General features: G+C 49.0%; 1 protein-coding gene across 1 annotated transcript; it reads left to right on the top strand.

The window, feature by feature from the left end:
• Positions 1-6075: 6075 nt before the first annotated feature.
• On the top strand, positions 6076-17334 carry LOC109925501 (cellular retinoic acid-binding protein 2-like). Its single transcript, XM_020525438.2, has 4 exons — positions 6076-6321; positions 11835-12013; positions 13252-13368; positions 16212-17334. The coding sequence occupies exons 1-4, from the start codon at positions 6249-6251 to the stop codon at positions 16260-16262; spliced, it is 420 nt and encodes a 139-aa protein (XP_020381027.2). The 5' UTR covers positions 6076-6248; the 3' UTR covers positions 16263-17334.
• The last annotated feature ends 4522 nt before the right edge of the window (positions 17335-21856 follow it).

Raw genomic sequence — 21856 nt, 5'->3', positions numbered from 1 at the left:
GACATGTCCATCCTGGGCCTCCTGCAGTGCCACAACGATGCCACCCGAAGGTTGCAGGAACAGCAACTCATATTCCGCTTGGGAACCCTGCAGCCCAATGGTATCAATGTGGATTTCACAAGTTTCAAAATCTCCCCTCCCCCTACCGCATCCCAAAACCAGTCCAGCTCGTCCCTGCCTCCCTAACCTGTTCTTCCTCCCACCTATCCCCTCCTCCCACCTCAAGCCGCACCTCCATCTCCTACCGACCAACCTCATCCCGCCCCCTTGACCTGTCCATCCTCCCTGGACTGACCTATCTCCTCCCTAACTCCCCACCTACAGTCACCTTTACTGACTCCATCCCTGCCTCTTTGACCTGTCTGTCTCCCCTCCACCTATCTTCTCCTTTATCCATCTTCTATCTGCCTCCCCCTCTCTCCTTATTTATTTCAGAACCCCCTTCCCCTCCCCCATTTCTGAAGAAGGGTCTAGGCCTGAAACGTCAGCCTTCCTGCTCCTGTGGTGCTGCTGGCCTGCTGTGTTCATCCAGCCCTACACCTTGGTATCTCTGCGGCTATTTCCTTTACAACTCTGGGATTAGGAGGCCATTAGGACCAGGGAACTTGTTATCCTTTAATCCCATTAGTAGCTGTTCCACTAGCAACTGTTTTAACTTCCTCGTTCACTTTTGTCTGATTTCTACTATTCTTAGGATGTTGTTTGTGTCTTCCACTGTGAATCTCTGCTTTTTGCTCATTTCCAACTATTATTTCCCCAGTTCCTAGGGATGAATACACACATTAGCTACTCTCTTCCTTTTTATATTCTTTCAGAAGCTTTTGCTGCCCGTCTTTATATTTCTTGCTGGTTTTCTCCCATTCTCCAATTTCTCCTTTGTTTTTTAAGTCTTCCTTTGCTGTGCTGGTTTACAAAACTGATTCTGAATCTTCTGGCTCACCGCTATTCTGCTCGTAAAATCCATGTCTCTCCTTTCAATCCAATTGAATCTTTCACTTCCTTATTGATCTATTCTTTCTGGCAGCGTCTTTCGTTCTCTTTGCTGAGAGTTATAAAATAGCTCCTCAAATTTCCACGACCGTTTCTCCACCATCTCACCAGTTCACCTTGCAGTGGAATGTGGCTGTCGCTCACGAGACCAGAATGTATTGCTCAACCCTATTGCTCCTTGATCTGCTGGAGGGAGAAGGACATATCCAGAGACGGTGATGATGGTGTTGTCTGGGATATTGTCTGTAAGATATGATTCCGTGGGTATGTCAGGCTATGGCCTGTCTAGTCTGTGAGACAGGTCTCCGAGTTTCAGCACTAGTCCCCAGATGGAGGGGAGGCGATGGCCTAATGGTATTATCGCTGGACTGTCAATCCAGAGACTCCAGGAGGTGGGTCTGAGCGGGATGCTCTTCAGACTGTTGGTATGGACTTGATGGGCCAAATGGCCTGCTTCTATACTGTAGGAATGAGTTGAAATTGGGGGAAACAAAATTATCAGTGGGACTACTACTGCAAACGTCATTTAGCTTCACCCATCCTTTGGGGCGGCACGGTGGCACAGTGGTTAGCACTGCTGCCTCACAGCGCCAGGGACCCGGGTTCAATTCCACCATTGGACGACTGTCTGTGTGGAGTTTGCACATTGTCCCCATGTCTGCGTGGATTTCCTCCGGGTGCTCCGGTTTCCTCCCACAGTCCAAAGATGTGCAGGTTAGGTGGATTGGCCATGCTAAATTGCCCATAGTGTTCAGGGAGGTAGAGGGCGTATATTAGGTGGGTTATAGGGGGATGGATCTGGGTGGGATGCTCTGAGGTCGATGTGGACTTGTTGGGCCGGAGGGCCTGTTTCCACACTGTAGGGATTCTATGATCCAACCCGCCTTTCTCCACTGCTGAGGAGGGAGACTGTTAGCTCTGGCACTTCTTTCCCACTGATCAACACTGGACCCTTGCCAGTTACAGCTGCATATCAGTCCCAAACGATTGGTAATCTCACAGAAGGACAAATGCGAGCCTATTCACCATCCACATCCACATCCATGGGTGAGCGTGGGATGTTTGACATTTACGTCCCACGCGCTCATCCGAAAGCCTCCACCAATCACCGGCATTTTGTGCCAGCTATCAGCAGAGATCAGTGCTTCCTTGCTGTTACTGGGAGCTCTTGGACACAAAGACGAAGATGTCAAGTTGATTAGCTAGGAGACAAAGAGGACCATTGTTCCGTTATTCTGAGATTTACAGTAACCGCGCACGCAGGGCAGCTCACAGGGGCTGGCATAGTTTGGGATGAAATATCTTGGCAGTTCACTGGGTGGAGCGGGGAATACTTTCTCAAATACAGCTTGGTGTAGCCTCAGTCCTTGCCAACATGCCTGCCCCGTGGCCCCAAGAGGCTGGTAGATGGGAGGGTTGTGACCCTCTCACCTCCTGGGCAGCATAGTGGCTCATTGGTGAGCACTGATGCGTCACAGTGCCATGGACCCAGGTCCATAGAGTCATGGAGATTTACAGCACGGAAACAGATCTTTTGGTCCAACCCGTCCATGCTGACCAGATATCCTAAATTAATCTAGTCCCATTTGCCAGCATTTGGCCCATATCCCTCTAAACACTTCCTATTTATATACCCATCCAGATGCCTTTTAAAATGTCATAATTACACCAGCCCCCACCACTTCCTCTGGCAACTCGTTACATACACGCACCACCCTCTGCATGAAAATGTTGCCCATTAGGTCCTTTTTAAATCTTTCCCCTCTCACCTTAAACCTATGCCCCTCTAGTTTTGGACTCCCCTACCCTGGGGAAAAAAACCTTAGCTATTCACCCTATCCATGCCCCTCATGATTTTATAGACCTCTATAAGGTCACCCCTCAGCCTCCTACGCTCCAGGGAAAACACCTCCTCCAACCCTGGCAACATCCTTGTAAATTTTTTCTGTACCCTTTCAAGTTTAACAACATCCTTCCTATAGCAGGGAGACCAGAATTGAATGCAGTATTCCAAAAGTGGCCTAACCAATGTCCTGTACAGCCGCAACATAACCCCCAACGCCCGCCAACTCCTATACTCCATGCACTGATCAATCCCACCCTCGGGCGACTGTCTGTGTGGAGTTTGCACATTCTCCCCGTGTCTGTGTGGGTTTCTTCCGGGTGCTCCGGTTTCCTCCCACAGTCCAAAGATGTGCAGGTTAGGGTGGATTGGCCGTGCTAAATTGCCCATGGTGTCCAGGGATATGCAGGCTAGGTGGATCAGCCATGGGAAATGCAGGGTTACAGGGATAGGTTGGATCTGGGTGGGATGCTCTTTCAGAGGGTCGGTGTGGACTCAATGGGCTGAATGGCCTGCTTCCACACTGAGGGGATTCTATGACTCAAATTACTTGGGGAAGGTCAGCTACCGTGGTGAGACGCACAACAAGCTCCCAGGAGAATAAATGAGCAAATAATTAATTAGCTCCTGTGGGTTTTGGTTGAGAGATTAATTGTGGGTTAGCAGCAGACATTAGAACCAATGTCCCCCCCAACACCCCACTATCAACATTGACCAGAAACTGAACTGGATTCACCATATAAATACAGTGGAACAGGTCAGAGGCTGGGAATCCTGCAGCGAGTAACTCCCCTCCTGACTCTCCCAAAGCCTGTCCCACCATCGACAAGGCACAAGGCAGGAGTGTGAGGGAATACTGCCCCCACCCCCCCCCCCTTCCCTTGGTTGGGGGGCAACCCTGACCAACACTCCACAAGCTCGACACGATCCACGGACAAGTCAGCCCATCCCCCCCTGGATTGGCACCACATCCACAAGCACCCCTTCCCTCTGCCACCGACGCTCAGTCGCAGCAGTGTGTACCGTCTACAGCGTCTCCCCAAGGCTCCTCATACAGCACCTTCCAAACCCGTGGTTGGCTGGGTGGCAGATTTCGAATGTCAGAGAAACATCAACACACCCTGTGGGTTCAATTTCCACACCCCTGAGGTTATCATGAAGGGCTTCCCTTCTCAATCTCAGCCCCCCACCGTCACACATCCCGCTCCCCCGCCCCCCCACCTCCAACAAGAAGTGTGATGACCCTCAGGTTAAACCACTGCCAGTCGTCTCTCTCCAATGAGACAGCGCTCCTGTGGCCTGGCGCGACTGTAGTGAGATCACTTACCCCCTGGAAGGACAAAGCCATGGGATCACACAGACACACACACACACAAAGTCACACACAGACACACACAGACACACACACACACACACACGCTCACACAGACACACACAGAGTCACACACAGACACACTCACACACTCAGACACACACACACACACTCAGACACACACACTCAGACACACACACACACACAGACACACACAAACACAACACAGACACACACGCACACACACACAGACACACACGCACACACACACAGACAGACACACACACAGAAAGACACTCACACACACACAGAGTCACATTCAGACACAGACAGATAGACACACACACACAGACAGGCAGACACACACACACGCGCGCGCACACATGTACGCACACACACACAGACACACACAGAGTCACACACAGACACACCCACACACACACAGACACACACAGAGTCACATTCAGACACAGACAGACAGACACACTCACACACAGACAGGCAGACACACACACACACAGTCACACACAGTCACAGACACACACACGCTCACGCGCACACATGCACGCACACACACACACAGACACACACAGAGTCACACACAGACACAGACACACACACACACGCTCACCCACACAGACACACACACACAGAGTCACACACAGACACACAGACAGACACACACACACAGAATCACACACACACAGACAGACACACACACACACACACAGAGTCACACACAGACACACATACATGCGCGTGCACGCACACATATGCACGCACACACACGCTCACACACATGCACACAGACACATACACAGACAGACAGACACACATACAGACACACACACACACACACAGAATCTCACACACACACACACACACACACACACACACACACACAGAGTCACATTCAGACACACACAGACAGGCAGATACACACACACACACACACACACACACAGAGTCACACACAGACACCAACACATGCACGCACACACACACACGCTCACACACACAGACACACACAGACACAGACACACACAGAAGCGCGCGCATATACATGCACGCACACACACGCTCACACACACAGAGTCACACACAGACAGACACAGGCACAGACACAGACACAGACACGCGCATGTGCTATCACACACATGCACGCACACACACATGCTCATACACACACACAGAGTCACACACAGACACAGACAGACAGACACACACACACACCATCCCGACATGGAAATATATTGGCCGTTCCTTCAGGGTCAAAATCCTGGAATTCCCTCCCTAAGGGCACTGTGTCTCTACATCGTACGGGATGGGGACTGCAGTGGTTCAAGAAGGCGGCTCACCTCCCGCTTTCTCAAGGGGGGGCAATTAGGGGGATGGGTAATAAATGTCAGCAACATTCACATCCAGTGAATGAACTTTTTTTTAAATTCCCTGCAGCTCTCACACAGACACTCACTCCTTCTCCACCCCCACGATTGATCTCACTCTGACTCCTCCCAGTCTCTGTAGGGGCTGAGTTTCTCAAAATCTCCACTTAAAAAGGTGAGGGAATTGGAGCAGGGTTGCTCACCAGAGGGGAACCGAGAGAGAGAGAGACAGAGAGAGTGAGAGACAGGGGCACAGAGAAAGAGAGAGAGACAGGGAGGGAGGGAGAGATCACAGAGGGTCAGAAACAGAGACAGAGAGTGTAGGACAGTCGGGGGAGACAGACAGAGGAACGGGGAGAGACACTGAGAGATACAGTGACAGAGAGAGAGAGATAAGCAGGGATAGAGAGACTGAGGCAGAAACAAAGAGAGTGAGAAACAGAGAAAGGGAGAAATTGAGACAGAGAGAGAGAGAGAGAAACAAAGGGAGAGACAGTGAGGGAGAAACAGAGAGGGACAGAGACAGAGGGCGAAACAAAGAGAGAGATACAGAAAGACAGAAAAAGAATTACAGAGACAGAAAGAAAGATAAACAGAGAGACAGAGAAGCAGAGACAGGCGGAGAGCAGGATAAGGAAAGGGGAAGCCAGACAGATATAAAGAAGCCGAGTCTGTGCAATTGAAGCTACAATCCCAGAGTTCCGGAACTATTGCCAAGATGTCCAGAAACTTCACCGGCACCTGGAAAATTAAGAGCAGCGAGAACTTCGAGGAGCTTCTGAAACAGCTAGGTGAGAGGGAGAGAGAGAAAATATGTACGTGTGAGAGAGAGAGAGTGTGTGTGTGTGTGAGAGAAAGTGTGAGTGAGAGAGAAGCGTTTATGTGTGTGTGAGAACGTGTGCGTGAGAGAGAGAGAAAGTGTGTGTGAAAAAAAAGAGAAATTGTGCGTGAGAGAGAGAGAGACGAGAAGAGAAAGTGGGAAATTGAGACAAGGATAGAGAGTCAGAGAGAAAGAGTGCATGTAAAAGTGGCAGAGACAGATGCAAAGAGGTAGACAGACTGCTAAGAAAACCTGATAGTGTTACAAGGAAGCGGGTGAGAGTGGGAGAGAGAGACAGACACAGAGAGAATGAATTTGTGGACAAAAAAAAATCAGAGAAAGAGATAGGGTGTGAAATATAAAGTTTGATGCAGACCGTTCCACAGTGAAAGAGAGAGATACATACTTAGATAGAGAAACAGAGAGAAGGAGAGGCAGGTAGAGACAGAGAGCGATAGAGAGAGAGACACACTCACAAATGGATAAAAAAAGACAGTGAAACAAAGAACATAGAGTACACCAGACAGACAGAAGGCGTTAGGGCCAGGCTGTGTGTGCGCGTGGGTGCATGTGTGTAAGAGACAGCAGGAGATAGTGAGAGAGTAACAGAATGAAAGATAGTAGGTGACAGAGACACAGACACAGTGTGGGAGAGAGAGTTTGTCAGACAGAATGGGAGGGTGTGTGAGAAAGGGCTCACACAATCAGAGGCTGAAGATACACAGAGTAGAGTGAGAGAAATATAGCCTGAGTGTTTGTGTGACTGTGAGAGTCTGTGTGTGTGTGTGTGAGACAGAGTCAGTGTGGGAATGTCTCTGTGTGAGTGTGTGTGTGTGAGAGACTGAGAGTGTGTGGTAATGGGTGTGTGTGTGTGAGTGTGTGTGTTTGTGTGTGCGTGTATGTCTGTGTGACTATGAGAGTCTGTGTGGGAACGTCTGTGTGTGTGTGAGACTGAGAGTCTGTGTGGTAATGTCTCTGTGTGTGTGACTGTGAGAGTCTGTGTGGAAGTGTGAGTGTGTGTAAGATACAGTGAGAGAGTGTGTGTGGTAAAGAGAGAGAATTAATTGTGGGGAGACACGATAACAAAGCAAATGAGGGAGAAACATAGAGAGAAGAAAATAATGAGAAACAGGAGGATATAGTAGAGTCAGTGGGAGGAATGAGTAAGAGGGATGGAAGAGGAGATTACAACAGAGAGAGACAGAACGTGGGACAGTGTTGAGGGAAGGCAAGAGAGAGATTGGGAAATGCTGATGGGGAGAGACCCAGAAAAATAGAGAGAAAAAGAGAGCGAGAAAGAGGGGAAAAGGATATTGATGGAGAGAGTAAGACAGAATAGTGGGGGAGATGGATGGAGACAAAGAGAAATCAGTGTGGGAAAGAGAGAGTTGAGGGACTGAGAGAGGGAGTGCAGAAATAGAGAGATGGAGGGGCATGGTCGGGGTACAGGAAGTTTGAGAGGGGAAGGGCAAGGACAGAATAGAAGAATTAGGGGACAGCGAAGGGGAGGGAGACAGGAGGAGAGAAAGACTTGGGAGGCTGCACAGGTGGAGGCAAATTGGGACAGTGCTGGAGGTGAAGTGGGATAGAGAGGGAGAGAGAGGGTAAGGGGAGAACAGAGGACAGCATAGAATAAAGCAGGCATAGCATGAGGGCAGTGTTGCGAGAGGGAGATGGGTTGAGTGAGAGAGAAACCTATCGCAGAGTGAGGGAGGGGGAAAGGGTGAGGAGGAGTAAAACAGAGAAGAGATGAAAGGGGAAAGGAATGGGGGAGAGAGTGGCAGGTCTGCGCTGAGAAATGGGGAAGAGAGAATGGGGGAGAAGGAGAGACAGACAAACATGGTCTCTGAGGACACAACCCTGGGAGTGAGCTCTTCCTCTGTAATTCCACACAGACAGACAGACATACACACACACAGACTCACTCTCTCACACACACACACACTCAATATCTCTCTCACACACACACACAATCTCTCTCTCACACACACACACATTATTCTCCCTCTCACACACGCAGTCACACAGACTCACTCTCCCACACACACAGACTCATTCTCTCACAAACACACACAGACTCACTCTCTCACACTCACAGACTCATTCTCTCACACTCACAGACTCTCTCTCACACACACAGAGACTCTTTCTCACACACACACAGACTTAATCTCTCTCTACCTCTCTCTCAGACACACATACGCACACACACTCTCTCTCTCTCTCCATCTCTCTCTCTCACACACACCCCTCCAGAATGAAGGTCTCAAGTGATGAGCACTTTTCAAAAAGGACAAGTAACCATCACAAGCTTCAGAAACAGCAGCAGGCCATTTGGCCCCTTGAGCCTGCTTGTCTTGTTGATCACAGTTGATCTATGGCCTGGGCAGCCCCTTCCCCCTCTTTCTCTACATCTAGTATTCCCCTCTGTGATCAATACCTCTCAACACCCACTCAATCCTAGACTGTCCAGCACTGAGGTGGTGTGTGAGGAACAGTTCCTCAGCTTCACTGTAATGATCTGGACCTCACTGAGCAGGAGACAACTTCCAAATTTGCAGTTGACATGAAACTCATTGTAAACGGTGAGGAGCACAGTGTGGAACTCCACAAGGACATTGATAAATTGGTGGAGTGGACGGAAAGGTAGCTGACGATGTTCTCTGTAGAGAAGTGTGAAATGATGCACTTTGGTCGGAAGAATATTCAAAGACAATGTAAAATAGAGGGTACAATTCTAAAGGGGGTGCAGGAGCAGAGGGACCTGGGTGTGAATGTGTACAAACCATTGAAGGTGGCAGGGCAGATAGACAGAGCAGTTAATAAACAGGCAGGTCCTCACCTCTATTAATAGGGGCACAGAGTACAAGAGTAAGGAGGTGATGTTCAACTTGTACAAGACACTTGTTAGACCCCAGCTGGAGTATTGTGTACAGTAATGTGTGTCTCATTGCAGGAAAGATGCGAATGCATCGGACAGAGGTAGAAGCAATTTACAAGAATGGTTCCAGGAATGAGAAACTATAAGGATAGACTGGAGAGGTCTGGGGCTGTTCTCCTTGGAGAGAAGGAGGCTGAGAGGGAGATCTGATAGGGGTTTTCAAAATCACAAGCATGGGTTATATAGACAGGGAGAAGCTGTTCCCTCTTGTAAAGGGAAGAAGAATGAGAGGGGCACAGATTTAAAGCGATGTGGGGAAAATGTTTAACTAGGCTCTGAAATGTGTGGGGGAAATGTGGGGAAGGCAGGTTCAACTGAAGCTTCAAGAGGGGCATTGGATCATTATTTGGATAGAAATGGTGGGCAGGGATATGGGGAAAAGACAGGAGATTAGCACTAGGGGGATAGAACCAGCGCAGGCAGGCACAATGGGCCGAATGGTCCCTTTTGACACCATAAACACATCTGGGTTTCTGTGACCTTGTCAGACTCTCTCAGAATGTGATCATTTTCAATCAGATCACCTTGCGTTCTTCTAAGCTGCAGAGATTCCATGGGCTGTTCCACTCAATCTCCCTTGTCCCAGCCATCAATCTGGCAAATCTTCACTGCTGCTCCTCCTACATTATCCTTTCTGAGATAAAGGCACCCAAAACAGAATACAGTATGCTCTTGCCCACACAGCCCTTTATAACAGCAGCAAGGCTTCCATTGCCCCATGTTGCAAGCTCTTTGCCAAGCAAGTTATAGACCCATCGAGACATAGAGTTGTACAGCACGGAAACAGGCACTCCATTTCAACTTGTCCAAGCCGACGAGATATCCTAAATTAATCTAGTCCCATTTGCCAGCATCTGGCCCATATCCCTCTAAACCCTTCCTAATCATGTGCCCATTCAGACACCTTTTAAATGTTGTAATTGTACCAGCCTCCACCACTTCTTCTGGCAGCTCATTCCATACACGCATCACCCTCTGCATGAAAAAGTTGTCCCTTAGGTCCCTTTTAAATTATTTCCCTCTCACCTTTAACCTATGCCCCTCTAGTTTTGGACTCCCCCACCCTGGGGGAAAAGACCTTGGCTATTCACCCTATCCATGCCCCTCATAATTTTATAAACCTCTATAAGGTTACCCCTCAGCCTCTGACTCTCCAGGGAAAATAGCCCCACACTAATCAGCCTCTCTCTCTAGCTCAAACCCTCCAACCACAGCAAAATCTTCTCTGAACCTTTTCAAATTTCATAACGTCCTTCCTATGGCAGGGAGATCAGAATTGAATGCAGCATTCCAAAAATTAACACATGTATTTTGGTATAAGAAACACAGAGAGACAATACAGCATCAATGGTACAACTTTGAGGGGAGCGCAGGAGCAGAGGCACCTTGGGGTTCATGTACGTGATTCTCTGAAGGTGTCCAGGCAAGCTTAAACAGATTTTAAGAAGGTTGTTAGGATCCTTAGGTTTATAAATAGAGGCATAAGAGTATAAAAGCAAGGAAGTGATGCTACACCTCTACAAAGCATTGACCAGACCATATTTGAAGTGTTGTGTTCAGTTCTGGGCAACTTATTTAAGGAAGATCTTAAAGCCCTGGAGAGAGTTCAAAGGCGACTTACCAGAATGATTCCAGGAATGAAGGGTTTTAGATATAAGGAAAGATTAGAGAAATCAGGCTTGTTCTCCTTGGAGCAGAGAAGATTCAGACGTGACCTGATTGAGGTGTTCAAAATTGCGAACGAGTTTGATAGGTCAAAGAAGGACATTCTGTTTCCACTCGCTGGTACGTCAGTAACGAGGGGGAGTCACAATTTCAAGATTGTCAGCTAGGTGTGAGATGAGGAGAAACTTCTTCACTCAGAGAGTTGTTAGGATTTGGAATGCTTTGCCTGGGCATGTGGTGGAGGTGGATTCCATAAGAGGTTTCAAAAGCGAGCTGGATAGATATTAGATGAAGTTAGAGGGCTACAGAGGTAGGGCTGGAGAGTGGGACTAAGCTGGGTAGCTCTTTTGGGGGCTGGTACTGACACAATGGGTCGAATGGCCTCCTGTGCTGTAAAATTATATGATTCCATACTTTCCTCACTACTTGTTGTACCTGCTCCCTCCGAGGCCTGGAGAAGGGCACTCTCTGAGTGCAAACGTTTGTCACTCCCTTGTTCAGTCTTTAAAACGCTATTCTGTTTTCTTTCATGTCTACCAAAGGGGCAGCTTCACCCTCCCATGCATGAGGCTGCATTTGCCACTTTCATGTCCGCACCATATCTGTATGGATCCCTTTCTGTGTGCTCTCCCTACGGCTTACATTCCCATCAAGCTTTGCAAATGTAGATACTGCACCTCCCCCCCTCAGGGAAGGTGGTTTCGCTTCACGGAGCGTCGGTGGGGGGGGGGGGGGGTTCCCCCAGTTGGGGGGGGGGGGGGGGGGGTGCGTTGGTGGGAGATGTGTTTTAGCCAGAGACCACGGGTCGTGTAGCTCCGACTGGCCTTGCCAATCCCCCCCAGGCCTGATGTTCCTTCACCCCACCACCTCCTTTGCAGACGTCAGCCTGTTGCTGAGGAAGATCGCAGTGACTGCTGCTTCCAACCCCAGCGTGGAGATCAAACAGGACGGAGAGAACTTCTACATTCGCACGGCCACCCCGGTCAGGACCACAGAGATCCGGTTCCGGGTCGGAGAGGAGTTCGACGAGCAGACTGTGGATGGGAGGCCATGCAAGGTGAGGTGAATGGGGTGAGGAAAACTGAAAACTCAGGGACCTCGGTCACAGAAAGGACAGTGCCCAATGACCCCAGTTACCATGGGAACTGAGACTAGTTTGCCCCAAGGCTGTGGGCCCCTAGACACTGATTGCTGTGCGACCTGAAAAGCTGGTTGCCATGGGCCCTGAGACATTGATTGCTATTGGATCCAAGACATTGGTTACCATGGTTCCTGATAAACTGGTTGCCATGGGCCTAAGACAATGGTTGCCATGGGACCCGAGACACTGGTTACCATGGGCCTAAGACAATGGTTGCCATGGGCCCTGAGACACCGGTTGACATGGGTCATGAGACACTGGTTACCATGGGTCCTGATAAACTGGTTGCCATGGGCCTAAGACAATGGTTGCCATGGACCTGGAGACACTGGTTACCAAAGGTCCTGATAAACTGGTATCTGTAGACCACCTGGACAACAGTTGCCTTGGGCCCTGAGACATTGGTAGCCACTGGACCCAATACTGGTTACCATGGGTCCTGATAAACTGGTTGCCACGGGCCTAAGACAATGGTTACCATGGGCCATGAGACACTGGTTACCATGGGTCCTGATAAACTGGTTGCCACAGGCCTAAGACAATGGTTACCATGGGCCATGAGACACTGGTTGCCATGGGACCCGAGACACTGGTTACCATGGGTCCTGATAAACTGGTTGCCATGGGCCCAAGACAATGGTTACCATGGGCCCTGAGACACCAGTTGACATGGGTCACGAGACAATGGCTGCCACGGGCCTGAGACAATGATTGCTGTGAGCCCTGATAAACTGGTTGCCGTGGACCCCAAGACATTGGTTGCCACAGGGCCCAAGACTCTGGCTGATGTGGGCACGGAGACATTTGTTGCCATGAAACCCAAGGTACTGGTTGCCGTGGACCCCGAGATGTTGGTTGCCATGGGCACTAAGATGTTGGTTGCCATCAGTCCCAGGACATTGGTTGCCGTGAATGCTGAGAAGTTGGTTGTCACGTGCACCAGGATGATGGTTGTCATGGGCACCGAGATGTTGGTTGTCTTTGGGAATGAGTAGCGGTCAAAGACCAAGAGGATTTGAGAGTGGTGGTGTCCCAGAGTGCTTGCTGCTGGGTGAGGCGGGTGGGTGGAGAATTTCCCCACAGGGGCTCAACCCAAGGAAGGGGTTCTCCAACTCTCACAGGATTGACTGCTGTTTCTTTCTCGCTCCCTCCAGAGTTTGGCACGATGGATTGGGGAGAATAAGATGGAATGCGAGCAGAAATTACTGAAAGGAGAGGGACCAAAAACCTCCTGGACCCGGGAACTCACCAGCAATGATGAGCTCATTCTTGTAAGAGCCTTCAGTTTGCATTAGCTCCATATTAACCTGCCCTTGAAAGCCAGCCTCCATGAGGAAGGTGCAGGAATGTCCTCCATGAGGAAGGTGTAGGATACATAAATGGGGAAATCCTCTCAAGCCAGTTAGTTAGGCCACAGTTCTGGGCACCCCGCAGACACAAGGAGAACGTGCAAATTCCACATGGACAATCACCCCAGGGTGGAATCGAACCCAGGTCCCTAGCGTTGTGAGGCTGTGACACCAGCCACTGACCCGCCAGGCTGCCATCAATGCATCTTGTGAATAGCTGGGTCCAACCTCTGAGGTTCCTGCCATCTTGAAAATGACCCATTTACTCCTGCACTATGTTTCCCACCTGCCAATCAGTTCTCTGTCCAAGCGAGCGTATTATCGCACCCCTTACCCCATCCCATTTCTTTTGTTTTGATCTTGCACACTGAACTCTTCAGATTTTGCATCCACTGGTTCTCTCTCATCTACTCCATTTGTCACATCCTCAAGAAACTCCAGTAGGGTTGTCAATTTCCTTTCTATAGAAAGAATGCATATTGACTTTGTGTCATTCTGGTGTATTTTTGAAATATCCTGTTACCACGTGCTTTATAATATGACTCCAGCATTTTCCAACTGCTGATGTTTGGCTAACCAATCTGTCATTCCCCTAAACCTAACCCTGCCTCTTTGAAAAACATTTACCAAACTCCAATCTACCGGGACTGCTCTCAGAGTCTACAGAGCTTTGGAAGATGACAACTAATTTTTCCATTGTCAACTCCTTCAGTGTCGTGGCATGGAGATGGCTGAGGAATTTATTAGCTTTCAATTTCTCAAGTGGTACTTTTTTTTAACCAGTTCCTGCTTCCCAGTTGACCATCACTTCCCGAGCATTTCTGGAAAGTTACTTGTGTTTCTCTTTGGTGAAGACAGAACTAAGGTAGCTGGTTAATTGCACTGCCAATTCCTTGTTCTGCATTCTCAGTTCTCCTGTTTCGTACTGTAAGGGATTACATTTGTCTTCCCTCATCCTCATCTCAAACACAAATAGGAATTCTAACAACCTGCTTTTACGTTCCTTGTATTTTTTTCCTCAAATTAATTAACATCAAGGCCTTCCTTTACTGAATTCTAAATTGCTCCCAATCCTCAGTATGCTACCTTTCTAAAAGGAAATGTATACAACCCCCATCTTGGGTCTATTACAATCTCTCAATTCTTTTGTTAGCCATGGCTGTATTTTTGAAGCTGAAATAACCAGGCTAGTGGTGCTGTGTTTGATTCTGAGATGAGCTCCTGAACCCTTGTCTGTGTCATTACTCAGACCACCCATTCCTATCTCTGAAACATCATACATCACTGCTCCATCTCAGCTCCCCGCCATCGTAACCTCCAGACTGGATTATTCCAATGCACTTCCAGCTGCTCTCCCACATTCAACATCTGGAAACTTCATACACTCGACACCTTACCCTTCCCTATCTCTGTCACCTCTCCCAGACCATAAACCTTCTCCATTTCTGCGATCTCCTCCAGCCCCTACACCCCCTCCCTATCTCTGTCAGTCCCTCCCAGCCCCCTACACCCCCTCCCTATCTCTGTCAGTCCCTCCCGTCCCCACACCCCTTCCTATCTCTGTCACCTCCTCCCAGCCCCCTACACCCCCTCCCTATCTGTCACCTCCTCCATTCCCCAACACCCCCTCCCTATATCTGTCACCTCCTCCAGCCGCTACACCCCCTCCCTATCTCTGTCACCTTGTCCAGCCCCCTACATCCCCTTCCTATCTCTGTCACTCCCTCCCATCCCCTACACCCCTCTCTATCTCTGTCACCTCCACCCAGCCCCCTACACCCCCTCCCTATCTCTGTCACCTCTTCCATTCCCCAACACCCCCTCCCTATCTCTGTCACCTCCTCCAGTCCCTGGACCCCTCCCTATCTCTGTACCCCCTCCGAGACCATAAACCTTCTCCATTTCTGTGACCTCATCCAGCCCCTACACCCCCTCCCTATCTCTGTCCCCTCCTCCAGCCCCTACACCCCCTCCCTATCTCTGTAAAATTCTCCAGCCGTTACACCTTCCCATCTCTGTCACTTCCCACAACCCTCCAAGATCTCTGTTCCTCCAATCCCAGCCCCTCGAGCATCCCCCAGTTCCCATCACTCCATCACTGGCGGCTGTGCCTTCAATTGCCTGGGAGGGGTGGGGCCCTGAGCTGTGGAATTCCCTCTCTAAGTCTCTCCACACCTCTGTCTCTACGTTTGACCTACTCCTTAAAACCCAACATCTTTGACCAAATCATTGGTCACCAATCCCTAATAACTCTGGACATGACTGGAGGTCAAATGTTGTTTGGTAGTCACTGCTGTAGAGGGATATCTAACTACGTTGAAGGTTCAATGTAAATGCAAGTTTCAGTTGTAACCCAGGTCGTGCTGCCTCAAAGGGCAATGGGAGAGGTTCAACAGGAACTTGCAAAAAATTAGGTGAGGGAATTATTGGAGAAATACTTGAAGGAGAAAGATTTTCAGGGAGCGTTGGTGGGGAGGAAGGAATGTGTGTGTGTATTTGTGTGTGTGTGTGAGTCTAATTGGAAAACTCTTTCAATGAGCCTGTCTACGCATGATCGACCGAATGGCCTATCCCAGAAGAGGGGGGAAGGGAATAGGGGTGTTCATATCAAGATTGGGGATGGGCTCAATGGTGGGGGTTTTCATGGTGTATGATTGGGGTGTGTGGGGGAGTGTCCAAATGGGGCAAGCTCCCAGGGCAGGGGACCCTGAGGTGCCTGTTATGGAGTTCTGATGGAATTATCTCTCTGTCTCTCTCTTTTGTAGACCATGACTGCCAATAATGTGGTGTGCACACGCCTTTATGTTCGAAACTGAGTCAGCGATCAGTCTCTGAAGTGGAAAAACCAAAAAGATGGAAACTCACCAGAACCTTCACCCCTGACCCCTATGTCTAAACCCATTCGTAAAACGCCAACTGGAGATCCAGAACCAATCCCCCCCCTCGCCAGAATGGACTCTTCACTATCTCCCTCTCCCCCTACCCTTCTTGCACCGCTCGTTCTCTGGATGGACTTGACCAGAACAGACCACCTCCCAACTCTATGCCTCTGAATGCCCTCCCCTAGTTCCTGTTTGCCGCCTTCTGGAATAGATCATCCCATTTCCCCCAATCCCAGAATGACTCCTCCCATGACTCCTTCTCCCAGGATAAATGGATGGACCGCCCCATTAGACACCCCTTTCTGTCCCGTTCCCATTGCTCCCCTTCTCCTGAGATGGACTTTCCCATTTGGCCCCACTTCTGGGATAGATAACCCCAGATAAATGCTCCAATACGCCCCTTTCCTGGGACAGACCCTTTGTATCCCCTTGAACCCCAGGACAGACTGTCCATTTGCCCCCTGTCCTGGGACAGACCACCCAATTCTCCCCTCTCCTGGAACAGACCCTCCAAATTCCCTCTCTCCTGGTGGTATGGGGGGAGAGAGACCCTCCAAACCCCTCACCCTAGGACAGTTCCACCAATTCCAATCCCTCTCCAGGTGACACCCTTCAATTCCCCTCCCTCCTGAGGGAGACCCTCTAAATCTTCCCTCAGCTCCAGGGCATACTCTCCAAATTCTCTCGGTAATGGTCTGACCTCTGGATGGTTCTCCCAGGGGAATGGGGAAAGACTTTTGGATGCTCTTGGCTGTATCCTGGCCCCGATTTTCCCACCCACCAACACCATTCCCCCCCCCCCCCCCAACCCCACAACCCCCCCCCCCCAAAACTCCCCGCCCTGGTATCTTCCCCCCACCCCACCGCTGATCCACACTAGCTGTTTGACACTGTGACCCCTCCTCAGTCCAGCATGTGCATCTCAGTCTCCTTTCCCTGTTACGATCCTCTCACTGCATGTTTCTTTTTGGTGAAATAAATGGTGCACCAGGCTGGTCTCCTGTCATCATGTGCCTCTTGACCCTTTCAATTCAATGCCTCCTGAGCCTCGAGGGGATTGGGATTGGTTGGTTAAGTCTCACAGAAATTCAGCTGGTCTTGAATTTATCCCTATTTCTTGAAGACAAAGAGCTTTCTCCACCCCCCCAACCCCATAGCAACAAGGCGGATGGACATTAGTTGGTTGGGGGACATTGGTTACCATGGAAGTATCGAAAGGATTTTTTTTGACCAGAGGTGGGCACCGCTGGTGAGGTTGGCATTTGTTGCCTGTCCTTAATTGCCTCTTGAGCCAAGCATTTTGCTTGGGGCTGTTTCGGAGGGCACTTAAGAGTCCACGTCAGCGCAGTGGGGTCTGGAGTCACGTGCAGGCCCAGACCAGGGTAAGGGCGGCAGATTTCCCTTCCCCCATGAGTGAACCCCCCTCCCCCCCAGACAGGGGAGTTTTTACCACAATCGATGACTGTCGTCACGGTCACCACCCCCGAGATGAGATTCCAATTCTGGAATTGATTCATTGTGTTGAAGTTGCACTGAGGGCTATGGGGGGGATTTGAAATTGGGTGCATTAGCCTGGGATGGGTGGGGTGGTGTCTTTGGATCATTAGTCCATTGACATTACCACTTGGCTACCAGGTACCGAAGGACGGGGCTGGGCACTGGGGTGAGATACACGTGGAGGGGATAACGGAGAAGGGACTGAGCAGATTGCAGGAGAGCAGATTCTGCACTTTTCTCGTATTTTACCTGAGCTATGAGGTACTTGTGAGGGTGAGGGTACAGTCGGAGTGCCAGCCAAGGTGCTGTGGGTGCATGGGCAAGAAAGAAGGAAGGAACAAAATAATTTGCTTTTTGATGTGGCAGACACACCCCTCTCTGTCTGGGAGGGATAGTCATCTGCCTGTTAACAAGGTACAGCGGCCAACACAATGAAAGGCAGGCCGTGTCAGGAGGAGTAAAAATAGGGGCTGATTTCTTTTTTGCCAAAGGGAGGCAAGGCTTACAAAGCAGGATCCCACGGGCTGTAACCATGGAGACCCACGCAGTGTGTCAACCAAGGTAGCGCCCGGCTGAGGGTTTAACAATGAGCCACCAATTAATTCATGGGGCTGACTATGAGGAGACACTGTACATACCTTAAAAAGAATGGAGTTTCCCAAAGAGGAAGGAAGACTGGCTCATTAGGAATTTCTGAAGATCTTGGAAGGTTTCTCTCAGTTGAATGAAATGCAGACTGTTTACTTGCTGACAGGTTCAGTCCAGTTTGACAAATGGGAATCTGCCAGGGGAAATATTCAGAACACAACCACTCCTGATGAAGGAGGAGACCAACCCTTTAGGGCAAAAGATAGGGCTGAGGCTTTTGCAGCAATCTTTAGCCAGAAGTGCAGGCGGATGACCCATCTCAGCTGCCTCCAGCAATCCTCAGCGTCACAGATACTAGTCTTCAGCAAATTCGATTCGCTCCTTGTGATATCAAGAAACGGTTGGAGACACTGGATACTGCAAAGGCTATGGGCCCTGACAACATCCCAGCAATAGTACTGAAGACTTGTGCTCCAGGACTTGCCGCTCCCCGAGCCAAGCTGTTCCAGTACAGTTACAACATCGGTATCTACCCAACAATGTGGAAAATTGCCTGGGTATGTCTTATACACAGAAAGTAGGACAAAGATAGGTGGAGGGACAGGTAGTGTTGAGGAAGTGGGGATGATGCAAAAGGACTTGGATAGGCCAGGAGAGTGGGCAAAGAAGTTGCAGATGGAATTCTATGTGGGAAAGTGTGAGGTCATGCACTTTGGTAGGAAGAAAAGAGGGCATAGACTATTTTCTAAATGGGGAAAGACTTCGGAAACCTGATACAGGAAGAGATTTGGGAGCCCAAACTTCTCTTAAGGTTAACATGCAGGTTCAGTTGGCAGTTAGGAAGGCAAATGCAATGTCAACATTCATTAAGAGGCCTAGAATACAACAACAGAGATGTACTGCTGAGGCTGCATAAGGCTCTGGTCAGATCAAACTTGGAAGATTGTGAGCAGTTTCGGGACCCAATGTAAGGAAGGATGTGCTGGCCTTAGAGGAAATCCAGAGGAGGTTTACAAGAATGATCCCAGGGAAGAAGGGCTTGTCATATGAGGAGCGATTGAGGACTTTGGGTCTGCACTCAATAGAGTTCAGAAGGATGAAGGGGGAATCTTATTGAAACTGACAGAATTCTGAGAGGCTTGGATAGAGTGGACTTTGAGAAGATACTTCCCTTAGTAGGAGAGGCTAGGATAGCCTCAGGGTGAAGTTTTAGAACTGAGGTGAGGAGGAATTTCTTTAGCCAGAGGGGGGTGAATCTGTGGAACTCACTGCTGCAGATGGCTGTGGGGGCCAAGTCATTGAGTGTGTTTAAGACAGAGATAGATAGGTTCTTTATTAGAAAGAGGATCAAAGTAATTACAGGGAGAAAGCAGGGGAATGGGGTTGAGAATCATGTCAGCCATGATCAACTGGTGGAGCAGACTCAATGGGCTGAATTGCCCACTTCTGCTGTTATATCCTATGGTCTAAATCCAACCAGCCAATTTCCATCCCAACAATCTGCTCGTGATCAGCAGTAAAGTGATGCAGGGTGTCCTCAACAGCGCTGTCAAGCAGCATCTGCTCAGCAATAACGTACTCAGTGACGCCCAGTTTGGGTTACGCCAGGGCCACTCAGCTCCTCACCTTATTACAGCCTTGGTTCAAACATGGACAAATTCCAGAGGTGAGATGAGACTGAAAGCCCTTGACATCGTGGCCACATTCGACCGAGTGTAGCATCACGGAGCCCTAGCAAAACTGGAATCAAAATGTATCAGGAGCAAACTCTCCGCTGGTTGGAGTCATACCCGACGCAATGAAAGATGGTTGTGGTTGTTGGAGCTCAGTCATCTCAACTCCAGGACATCTCTGCAGGAGTTCCTCAGGAGTGTCCATCTTCAGCTGCTTCATCAATGACCTTTCCTCCATCGTAAGGTCAGAAGTGGGGATGTTCACCGATGATCGCACAATGTTCAGCACCATTCGCGACTCCTCAGATACTGAAGCAGTCCATGTTCAAATGCAACAAGATCTGGACAATATCCAGGCTTGGGCTGACAAGTGGCAAGTAACATTCGCTCAATACAAATACCAGACAATGATCATCTCCCATACTGGAGAAACTCAACAGGTCTGGCAGGATCAGTAGAGAGGGAAACAACGGTAAAAATTGTGACCTTGCATCAAGGAAAAGGTTGTGACTTGAAACATTCTCTGTCTCTCTTGCTGTTGAGTATTTACAGCACTTCTGCGCTTTTGTTTTCGATTTCAGAGTCAGATCATCTCTCCACAATTTAATTACATCACCATCATTACATCCTCACCACCATGTGGTTAACTATTAAATGAAAACTAGAGAAGCTAAACTGTGGCAATAAGAGCTGGTCACAGGCTGGAAATCCTGCAGCAGGTATCTCACGCCCTAACTCAAGTCAGGAGTGTGAGGGAATACCCCCCACTTGCCCTGGATGGGGGCAGCTCCAACAACATTCGAAAAGCTCGACACCATCCAGGACAAAGCAGCTGCCGCTTGGATTGACACCACATCCACAAGCATCCCCCTCCCTCCGACACTCAGTCGCAGCAGTGTGTACCGTCTACAAGATGCACCGCAGAAATTAACCAAAGATCCTCAGACAGCACCTTCCAAACGCACAATAACTAAACTGCCCCGAACTCCTCGATTAGATTCCAGTCTGTAACTCCCTCCCGGGTATCTGTTATTCTGTATATAAACTGCCCCAAATCCCTCAATTAGATTCCAGTTTGTAACTCACTCCCAGGTATCTGTTATTCTATATATAAATTCCTCTGAAACCTTTGATTAGATTTCAGTCTATATATAAACCACACCGAACCCCTCGATTAGATTCCAGTCTGTAACTCATTCCCGGGTATTGGTCATTCTATATATAAACAGCCCCGAACCCCTCGATTAGATTCCAGTTTGTAACTCACTCCCAGGTATCTGTTATTCTGTATATAAAACAGACCAAACACCTAGATTAGATTCCAGTCTGTAACTGACTCCTGGGTATGTTTCTATATATAAACTACCTCGAACACTTCAATTAGATTCCAGACTGTGATTCGCTCTGTTTATCTGTTACTCTATATATAAACCACCCCAAAACCCTCAATTAGAATTCAGTCTGTAGCTCATTCCTGTGTGTCTGTTATTCTATATATAAACCATCCCAGACCCTTTGATTAGATTCCAGTCTGTAACTCACTCTCATATATCTTTTCTTCTCTACATAAACTGCCCTGAACTCCTCGATTCGATTCCAGACTGTAATTCACTCCTGGATATTTGTTATTCTATATATGAACCACCTAGAATTGCTTTTAGAGTTATAGAGTCATACAGCACAGGAACAGACCCTGTTTTTGGCCAATATCCCTCTAAACCTTTCCTTGTCATGTACTTATCCAAATGTCTTTTAAATGTTGTAACTGTA

The sequence above is a fragment of the Rhincodon typus genome, chromosome 46 (assembly GCF_021869965.1).
Source record: "Rhincodon typus isolate 14 chromosome 46, sRhiTyp1.1, whole genome shotgun sequence".
NCBI lineage: Eukaryota > Metazoa > Chordata > Chondrichthyes > Orectolobiformes > Rhincodontidae > Rhincodon > Rhincodon typus.
The sequence above is the reverse complement of the archived record's forward strand: the minus strand, read 5'-3'. Positions and strand labels throughout refer to the sequence as shown.

Coding starts and splice junctions, on each gene's coding strand:
- LOC109925501 (XM_020525438.2), top strand. CDS start 6,249: ATGTCCAGAAACTTCACCGGCACCTGGAAAATTAAGAGCAGCGAGAAC. Junction 6,322..11,834: donor GGAGCTTCTGAAACAGCTAG/GTGAGAGGGAGA, acceptor CCTCCTTTGCAG/ACGTCAGCCTGTTGCTGAGG. Junction 12,014..13,251: donor TGGATGGGAGGCCATGCAAG/GTGAGGTGAATG, acceptor CGCTCCCTCCAG/AGTTTGGCACGATGGATTGG.